We start from the raw sequence: 11060 nt of genomic DNA on the forward strand, positions 1-11060 counted from the left end.
TTGTTGTTTTGTTTGTTTATTTGTTAATAGATCTGAGTGTTTTAAAGGTGTCTTCTGAGGTTATTTTCGGTCAGTGGTGGAGTTTTGTTCACCCCATAGAGCCTCCCAAGGGTGGGGCCTTACAAGCTCCTGTTAACAACCTCCTGACGTCAGGGACCAGTTGCACAGCACACCTTTAGTTTTCTCTTTAAATATGACACTTAAAGCTTAATTTCTCCTTAGCTGAGGCACAGAATCCCTTACAAGGTTTCCTTAGTTAAAGAAAGACATTAACTAATTTACTGTGTTTTTTACTGTGAGATTTTACAGCGGTGAAAGTTTCCATGTTTTATTGTTGTGATGGACTGAATTATGTAGACCAAACTTTTTATGCCTAAGGCACACCAGTATTTGTATCTGTGTACAATAGCCTCTATAAAATGTGTTTTCACTCAAATCATGACATAAATGTTTGTTAATAGTTACTCATATCAGACAACAATCGACAACCAACCATTACTCATGAAATATTTATTAAGAAAATGATTCAAGAATTCATTTTAAACATTTTAAAATCACATCAAAGCACAAGTAGCACATCCATTTAGAAGAAATAGTGTGAAAGAGAAATAATGTAAGATAATGTGACGTGTCACACACTTACAATTCCCTCACATGAACGGTGACAAATAGGTTCCCCATGAAGGGTTTTTATAAAAATTAAATTAAATTAATTACACTTCTTAGCTAGAGTTTGCCTCTTTATTAGGAAATGTGTGCACACAACATACTGATACAGTCAATTAAAAACTCATTCATAACGTTTTGTACAAGCACAGTTGAGGTAATTCATTCAGGTACAAATGCAGATGACACTATTTCAGCGGTACATAAATTCCAAATAATTTTTTAAGAAAGAACTTTGTCGGTAATAGAGAATAAACAAGAGCAGTGTGATTTGCAATAACAGAATATTCATTTGAATTTTAATTATTTTCTGTCAAGGAAATTCTTTTTTCCCCAGATGAGTATCACATTACTCAGTTCTATCCAAAAACTTTCTAGGGAACTATTTCAACATTTTGGACCCATAAAATGTTGTTTTGTGATTTTATTATCGTAAAGTGAATTTTAATCATCACAGCACAAATACACAAACACATAAAAAAATTTTTTCCAAAGACAAACAGACTTTTAAAATCCCACAGGACTCAAAATGTTCTTCACAACTTGTAATTATTTATCATGATTTTGTCTCTTTGTCTTTAATGTTTGTATATTGTGCAGCCGAGCCTACTGTGATCCTCACTGAACACGTTTGTACCACTGAAATGTGTGAATGTGCTGTTTGATCGTCAGTCTGAGGATGTTTGATAATCTGCTGCTCTTTCTGTTCCTTCCCTTCATGTCTGTTAGTGATCGATCAGATCAGAGAGAGTTTAAAGAGACGGCGCTGACTGATCTGTTATTGATCACTGATTGATCTTTTCTCAGAAGTCAGACTGAACTAACATCCGACACACTCACAGGGAAACAAACTGTGGAAACTGAAACTCAAAACATATTTAATGCTTTTCATTTTTGACTTAAGACACTTAAATATTTTCTTATTTATCCCCTCATTATTATAGATGATGAAACAACAAGTCTTAAAAACTCTGATAAAGCTGTTACTAAATCAAACCATGAGGCCTGTACATTTTCTTTATTTAAACCTGTAAATAAACTGTGGCACAGAAAAAGTCTTAACACGTCTACTCTGTATACATGTATATTGTACTTACTCCTACTAAGTACATCTGCTGCAGGCAGAACTACTACCTCAATATCAAGCAGGTCTCACTCCGAAGTCGTTGACAACCGACACTTGCTCAGTGACTTCTGGCGTCAGACACCGACAAAAAAAGCTGTCCTTTCACGTGGCATGATAAGCAGCCAGTCACCAATATTGTTTAACATCAGGGGGAAATGCAGCAGGACAACAACGAAAATTAAGAAAGTGAAAAGTCCCAGTAGGGTTAATGGGTCCAACAACCATTGACTTTCACCTGCGAGGCCGGTGTTTGCTTCCCATTTGAATATAAAGTCAAACTCTGTTCTTTTTTTCCTAAACCCAACCACATGTGTTGTTGAAGGAAAAAAATGTCAATTTGTGGAGTTGTACCAACGTAGTGCTTTTATTTTGAAAGAGACTGTATGCAAACTGTACATTTCCTGTGAAAACAGAAGTGTATTTTGAAAACAGACAATGCATGTAACAGGCTGAAGTTGACACGGCGTCCCAGAACGTCAACAACCAACACACCCAGGGTACCTTGGACGTCATATGTGGACGTGGAAAGTCCATGACCAAATGTGGACATGTGACGAGGTCACAGTGAGGATGTGATGTCAGCATCACTCACATCAACTGTGCTTTTACTATAGTAGCACAAAGGAGTGTGGAATAAAATACATCACATTCCTGTGGACAGTTTTATTTATGATCATATTTAGTTTGAGTCAGTTTCGGTTCCTGCAGGTTTTTAACTGTTTGAACTGAGAAGGTGAGAAAAGCTCAGTGTCATTTACAGCTTTGATCTGCTGTGACGTGACAAAGATCCTCTGCTGCAGATCAAAGCTGGTTTCACTCTAACACTCACTGTGTAGTGACGAAGCAAATACATATTTATATTTAGCCAAATATTGTACTCAAGTAAGAGTACTGATGCTTTAGAACAATTTACTCAAGTAAAAGTAAAAAGTAGTCATCCAAATAATTACTTGAGTAAGAGTAAAAGAGTATTTGGTGAAAAAACTACTCAAGTACTGAGTAACTGTTGAGTAACGTCTGATTTAGTTGTAAAATAAGAACATGAACGTAATCAATCAATCAAAAATAATAATCTGCAAATTCATGTATTTTAAACGATACCCCTTTAACTAAAACAAAAATAAATTAAATCTTTACAAACATAACATAAATCAAGGCACAAGAAACACAAATATATTCTTATACTGTACATATATATATATGTATGTAATTATGTACTCAGAGGTGGGTAGAGTAGCCAAATATTGTACTCAAGTAAGAGTATTGTTGCTTTAAAACAATATAACTCAAGTAAAAGTAAAAAGTATTTTGCATTAAAACTACTCTGAAAAGTACAATTTATCCAAAAAGTTACTCAAGTAAATGTAACTGAGTAAATGTAACTAGTTACGACCCACCTCTGTCAGCTTGTGTGTGCGTGTACATATCCTTATATTAACACTGTGTAACATTCCTGTACAGTTTCCTACAACATCTTACTGTGCAATAATATTTATATATTTCTTTTTTTTTCTATTTTATCTCATGTCATATCTTTTGTCTTTTGATTCTGACTCTTTAGCTGCTGTAGTATGTGAAATCTCTTCTCTTCTCTTCTCTTCTCTTCTCTTCTCTTCTCTTCTCTTCTCTCAGACACTGTTGGCTGTTTTCCCTTTTCACATTTTGTTTTTGGAGAAATAGTAATTTAGAAGCCAGCAGGTTGTTTGCAGTCTGTACAAACGCTACCGGTGACATCTGCAGGCCACCGGCATTCACTGCAGATTATTCCTCCTCAAAAATCCAAATGATCCTGAACACAGACAGTAGCAGATGGCAGAAGACAGTGAGGAGAGAATAAAAGGAAAGGAAAGAAATAACTACAAAGTGTGTTTTACAGCACCTCTGGTCCATAGATGGACGTTTCCAACACTTTAAAAGGTTGAAATATATTTTTTTTATCTCTAAAAAGTTCAAAAACAAACTGACCAACATAGATTTAAACCTAATTTGGGGTACACAGATGGCTGACAAGGTATTCTGAATAAATAACATGTACCTGTACACTTGGTCCTACTGTCCCAGTCTTTGTGTAGCGTAAAGTACATTTACTCAAGTACTGTACTTAAGTACAAATTTGAGGTACTTGTGCTTGACTTGCTTAATTTTAAGAAGATAAACTTCATTAATCCCTGAGGGGAAATTCAGTTTTGCCACTCACACATTCACAAACAGGACCCATACATGAGGAGATGTTAGAGCAAGAATTGCTACTAATGGACAGGTACCCTAAACAGTTGGGTGTTTGGTGCCTTGCTCAGGGACATCTCTCCAGCTGCCAGTCCACGCTCCACATTTGGTCCAGACGGGAACTTGAACCAGCGACCAAAGTCCCTATGGACTGTGCAAAAGCCACTTTATACTGTTGCTCTGGCATTTGAGTGCGCCTGCCATGTGTCTACAGTAAAGACAATTAATTTGAGGATGCAAAATAACGCGGCATGTGTGCAGCAACTGCACAGCTGCCCTGTGTGGGCGCAGCAGGACGACCCCTGGTTATTTGACTGGAGCAACAGTCTTTTAACTGTGTGTGTGTGTGTGTGTGTGTGTGTGTGTGTGTGTGTGTGTGGTACTCAGCATCTGAGAGGTACAGCTTAGTGTGTTACACCTTATAGGAACTGGTTAGTATTGTATGTATCAGTGTCTTTATGTATAATTTTTGTACTGTGTAGTTTTTAATTCTTCACTCTTGTTGTTACATCTTACCCCAGACTGTGTTACAACCTGTCCCAGTGTAGTGGAGCAGGCTGTAACAATGGATCTCCTTGTGTTGGACATCAGTTAATGACGTCTGTGATGTAGCTGGAGAAGTTGGAAAGACTGTTTGTTAAGGGTGCAAAAATTTGAGACATCCAACACAAACAGTTTAAGTGCTGAGACAAAAGTGTTACAACTATATGCTACCTGGTCTCCCCTACTTTTACTTTTACTGTACTAACACAAGCACATTTTCCTAATTACATTTACTTACTTTTACTTAACTAACTTTTTCAATGCAGGGCTTTAGTTTGTGGTGGAGTACTTTCACAGTGTGATATTAGTACTTTTACTTGAGTAAAGGATCTGAGTACTTCCTCCTCCTCCAGTTGTTTGAAGAAAAGTGAAAGTTAACAGCTGATTCAAAGATGAAATGAACAAACTAAGTGATTCCAGTTTACAGACTCAGTCCCATCATCACATCATCGTCCAGTTCAAAGAATCAAAGGGTTCAAGAGGTCAAATCAAAGTCCAGATTTCTTCTCATGTCTGACTGAACTTCAGCCATCAAACGCTCAAGAAGCTCATTAACATATTAAAGCGCAGTCAGGTGTTTGATGGCGCCTTCACACTTTGTGCTTCTCTTTAAAACTGGACACTGGAGCTCCAGAGCTCAGAAGCAACTTGTTCAGACATTCAAGTGTAACGATGGACAGAAGGAGCGGCGTGTCGGACTTCAGCATGGAGCGCATCCTCTCCCCACAGTTCGGACACAAGACCTCGGTGATGGAGTTTCCACCAGGAGGTTGTCTCCAGAGGATCCAAGACGGATTCAGTTTGGACTCCGGGAACATCAGACCTCCTGCGCCGGTCCTGGTGCCGGTGCCGGTACCAGTGTCAGGCTGCCTTCAGTACCGAGGGATGAGCTTCGGAGAGGCGTTGTACCCGTGCGGAGCCGGTTTCCATCACACAGACTTCAGCATTTATCCAAACTTACAACAAGGAGCTCACGTGCATTTCAGCAGCAGCCAGGACTCTGCAGGTTATTATTATTTTTTTTTTTTACATTTCTAAAGATAATCTTGAAAAGTTTGTTGACATAAAGTTGTATTTGAATTTAAACTTGTTTTTAGTTTAAGAGTAAACTCTTAGATCGACTTAATTCAGGATCACTTTTCGCGCATTTCTTCCGTTTTTCGCTCCATAAACTCGTTTAAATGTTATTTTTTTATCAGGTGCTCAACAGTTTGCAAGTCACCATGGTTACCATCAAGCTGGGATGCTGGCGCAGTCGCGTCAGAAGGCCCGGATGAGGACGGTGTTCACCGACAGTCAGACCAAGCGACTCGAGGCGCTGTTCGAGCTCACCGAGTATCCAGCAGTTGAGGCACGCGCTGAGGTGGCGAGGAGCACCGGCCTGAGCGAGGAGACGGTCAGGGTGAGTCCCACGTGATGATTAGTGTTGGCTTTATTTTTATTTTTCATTAATTTAATAGGCCGGAGAAAGAAAAAGGGCGCAAAGCCCCTCCAGGCTGCGTAAAATGTTGCCAGTTTGGATTTTACGCACGGTCTCATCCATGAAGTTTTTTTTCTTTTATGTGGCAAATCAAGTCTGTCCTTTTACAAGGAAAATTATTATTTATCGTTATATGATTCACAGTATTAAACATATACAACCCACATGCGTATGCGGAGCCGCTGAGGTGATTTATTTTAATCATGTGTGAACAAGGAATGCGCAGAACCTGTCCATATGGCAGTTTTACGCACGATCGCTTTCTTGTTCCATATTCTTCTGGTGTCGTAGTGGGAGGGGAAGGTGGGACTGATTACCCAGGGCTCCCAAAACTGGCTGAATAAATCTGCTGAAATACTTAACTATGTATTAAAAAAACATGGAAGCTATCTGAGACCTCTCTCACCCCGTAGGGAGTGTTCTTATGAAGGTGGTGGGAGTGGTGCCTGTCAAATAATTTAGTAAGCACTTGGGGGGGACTTCTGGCTTAGGGGAGGAGCATACACATTTGAATAGTTGTATTTTGTATTTTGTATATGAACGGATTTTTAAAGAAAGACAAATCACCAAAATTACACCATTTATCACAACTAGAAACTGTAAAACAGAAATTATTGCTGGATTTTCAAACTTCCGATGGTTTAATCTCGTCTCTCTTTCTGTTTGTGGTTCCAGGTGTGGTTTAAGAACCGCAGAGCCAGGAGGAAGCGACAGCACAGCGGGTCGAAGGTCAAATCCCCCTCCTCTCCCACCAGAGCTGGAGCAGAGAAGAAGTTCTTCACCTCCTTCCTCTGAACCCGACGAACCTGATGCTTCTCAAAGTCAAGGAAGGATCCTTCAATGCCCTGAATTTTAAGAAGGACTGTACCAGTGTCAAGGACCCTTGAATTCCACTGAGGACTGAGTCCTTCCTTCAGAGAAATTTAAAGGATGCATACCCACAAGACCCACAATTCTTTGCACACAATTTGCCTGATTTAAAGGCAGGGCCTCTTCAGTGACGCACACCTGTTTGAATGTATGCTCACTGAACACTAGGAAGGAGTCTTGCCTTGCCTCTGTAGGACCCAACTTTGAAGGAAGCATCCTTGACTTTGTGAAGCACTGACTGTCCACCTGCTGCTCAGAGGTCAAACTCATCCTGTAACATGACTTCTGCTATCAGAGGTCAAAGGTCGGCTGACAGCATCCTGCTGTTGGATAACAGGTTTGGCTAAACAGACAGCTGCTCTGATGTGACTGCAGGTGATTTTCTAAGTGTGATGACGCGTTCAGAAGCTGCAGGGAAAGTCCGACACCTGAGACTTCAAACCCTGATGAGTTAGGAGACCTGTTCGGCCTGAGCTGCAGTTTTATCTCAACGGAGTGACTTTTCTGTGGCTTTTAAATTATTTTGTATTTTTATGTAATTTATTGAGATTTGTGTATTATAGATGCCATGTGCAGGTTTTAAACATGAGCATCATTGAGTGGTTTCTTCAAAAAAATAAATTTTGTTGAAATGAATTTAGTCTTGTGTTGGTTTATTTTTATACATTTATTCATTTTTGTGTATCTTTATTTACTGTATAAATTATGCTTCAGCAAAATTTAGATAAACATGATTTATAATGTACTTTGTATTTCAGCACACTGTGAAAAACATTTAATTTCAAAATGGCATTTTTACAATGACACTTTTTTTTATGAGAAAGGCATCATATCTTCGTATCTGAGACCAGTGAATATTCTGGATTTTTGCTCAGAAGATAAAACAGTAACATAAAAAGTCACATAACTGCTTTAAGTTTGCCCTGTCCCTAATAATGTGACAGCATAAGAACAATACATCTAATTATTCTCTAGATATTCTGACACACTACAGGGAGACAACTTACAGGTCTAAATGCAATATTACTCTTACACAAAGACTTTTTTCATAAAAATATATCTTCAGAACATAAAGCTCAACATTTTAAAAGGTGTTTTTTTCACTGGAGTTTCTTCCAGTCAAATCTTATCTTGAAGTATCTTATTTTACAGCATCTTAAATTGTAAAATGTATTTTATATAAACTTATCTAATCCAGAAAATGTCATTAAATAGTGAAAAAAGCCTGTTATATTTTCACACAACCCAGACAGATAAATTCACAAAAATATTAAGTAAATGATCATATACAACCAAAAAAAACCAAACTTCATATTTGAAAAGCTGGAACCAGCAAATATTTGCCATTTTTGCCATGAAGCTGTAAAAGTCACATAAAAGAAGTCACTAAAATAATTTGCATCATTAACAAGGTGAGAACATGAGAAACATCTGATTATTTGCTATATAATTCCTTTGAAGATATTCTGACACATTACAGAGACACAATAAATAGATTACGATGCAGTATTGCTCTTAAATAAAGATTTTTTTCCCCATAAAAATAGATTTTAAAAATTCTTCAAAACATTATAGCTCATCTTTTTCAATGATGTTTTTTCACTGGAGTTTCCTTCTGTCAAATTTTATCCTATTTTATCTTAACGTTTCTTATGTAACCTTCATGTCTTGGAGTATTTTCTATGACAAAATGTAATAAAACACTGAAAAAGCCCGTTTGAATTTCAAACAGCCCGAACAGATTAAACACAATTTCCTGTTGTTAATGGGCCAACAGTTTAAGAAATGAAAACAGAGCAAGAAGCTCACATATGACAAAGAGAAGCAACAAGGCTTCATATTTGAGAGGCTGGAACCAGCTTACAAAATGACATAAAGGATGAGTTGATTATCAAAACAGTTGCGACTGATCGATTAATCAGCATTTTGCTGCAGCTCCTTTCTAACGTGTCTTGTGGAAGACTTTTCCATCCGGCTGCTTCTTCCACTTGAGTTTGATGTCATCATTCAGCCCATGGTCCTTCAGCCTCTCTTTGAGCTGAGACACAAACAACATAACAACATTATCATCACAAACTGGTAGTCAAAGGTCAAGGCCACTGTGACCTTGCGTCCATCTCATTCTCCTGAACACAATATCACAAGAACACATTGAGGTTATTATCTTGTTTCCTAAATTTGGCACAAACATCCACTTGAACTTAGCAATAAACTGATTCAAATTTGGAGGTCAAAGGTCACTGTGAGGCTGTTACATAACTGCTGTTGTGAGTAGGTACATTATCTAATACATATCTACATTACAATTTAATGTATTAAAAAGTGGAAAACTAGTGTTGTGTTTGTTCCATCACTGTCGATTGCTGTAGTTTTTGTAAAGTCTTAGTATGTTATAAAAATGTCATGAAAAGGTCATGAAAAAGTCATCACAAATGTCATGGTATAATGAAGAAATCATATTGTGTGCATGTTTCCTGTGCAGCCCTCAGTCATATTTAATGAAATGTAATTAAATTTAATGAAAAAATATCCTGGTACAGGATATAAAGCCTCCACACCAGACTCACCAACTACAAAAACAAACCATACAACAAACTAATGTTACAATGTTTAAGATAACAATAATTACACAAATAATCACAAATCAGCTTTAAAGTTATATAAAATATTCTTTGTTGACCAAAATCCATCCAATCTATTTTTGTAGGGGTCCAGACTGCATCCTCTTGTTTCATGCTTGTTCCACCCTGGTGGAAGTATTTTTTTAGGATTTCCCTCTTAAATCATATCTATTAGTCCATACCCATTGGTCACCTTCTACCTATGCCAGTCCTCAATGCCTATGTGCAGTTTCACATAGATTGACCACGTCAGTGAGTAGAAAAACGTGGGACAGACAGAATGACTGACTGACAGAATGACACACTGACAGTTTCCGTGATTATGTACAGCATACCATACCATGACTTAGTCATACCAAACATTAGAAAACAACACCAACATTGGTCCACAGGGGGAGCCACAGCGATCGGTCGCATTTTAGCCATTTTGAAGCATTTTTCTGTTGTTATAGCGCCACCCAGTTGCCAATTAGAGTTAAATTTCTCCAGTCACCTTGAGGCGTCCTGTTCTACATATCTACCAAGTTTAGTAAAAATCCATACGGCGGTTAGGCCTAGATAAGAAATGAGCTCTCTAGCGCCCCCATTTTGTTTGATGGGCTCAATAATGGAGGGGTCCCCTCAGATTATGTGTGGTCATATGCCTACAAAGTTGCGTGGTGATGGGTGAAACCCTTGAGATGTTATACACCTTTATGTGATGAGCCACGCCCTCCGCAATATTCATTGCCTTATAGAAGCTCAGTTTTAGTAAGTTTTCCAACTTTTGCCAAGAGGGAACTTTAGATATTGGTCCCTAGATTATGTTCACCCAGTTTCATGCAGATCGCTCAAACTTCCTAGGAAGAGATCCATTTGAAGTGTTTTTCAAAAAATTCAAAATGGCGGACAATCTATATAAGCGGAAGTTGTGGGTTCTTGAGGCAAATGTGTTCCTCATGAGGAGAGGCATCTCTGTGCAAAGTTTCATGTCTCTACGACATACGGGACATGAGATATGCCCATTCAAAGTTTGACATTTCAATGGGTTGCTATAGCGCCCCCCTTTGGCCAATTGATGTAATATTGCTTCATTGGCATCCTCCCATGACCCTCTACCACTGTGCCAAATTTCACATGGATTGACCAAGTCAGTGAGGAGAAAAACGTGGAACACACACACACACACACACACACAGAGTTTTCATCATTATATAGTAAGATAAAGCCCAAACTTTATGTCAATAACATTAAGATGCAACAATAACCTGGTTGATCCTGCCGCACTCTCCCTGCTGACCCATTCTGGAGTTTTCTGATGGTGCCCCAGTACTGCTTCACTGGATGGGGGCCACTCCTCCTAACTTTATTATAATTAATCATTGGTGTTGGTAATAACAGGGTAAGGGAAGGATTAGTTTTAATATAATTTCTTCCCTTTCTTTTATTTTCTCTTCCCCCTCCCCCATCCTTTCACCTGTCAAACCTGTAGAGTATATACACACAGACACAAACACAAACACACACACGACAGCCAACACAACCTTGT

General features: G+C 38.3%; 1 protein-coding gene across 1 annotated transcript; it reads left to right on the forward strand.

The window, feature by feature from the left end:
* Positions 1-5142: 5142 nt before the first annotated feature.
* dharma lies at positions 5143-7342 on the forward strand. Its single transcript, XM_078167526.1, has 2 exons — positions 5143-5963; positions 6717-7342. Exons 1-2 carry the CDS (start codon positions 5805-5807, stop codon positions 6834-6836), a joined length of 279 nt encoding a protein of 92 aa, XP_078023652.1. The 5' UTR covers positions 5143-5804; the 3' UTR covers positions 6837-7342.
* The last annotated feature ends 3718 nt before the right edge of the window (positions 7343-11060 follow it).

This window comes from Epinephelus lanceolatus, chromosome 4 (assembly GCF_041903045.1).
Source record: "Epinephelus lanceolatus isolate andai-2023 chromosome 4, ASM4190304v1, whole genome shotgun sequence".
NCBI lineage: Eukaryota > Metazoa > Chordata > Actinopteri > Perciformes > Serranidae > Epinephelus > Epinephelus lanceolatus.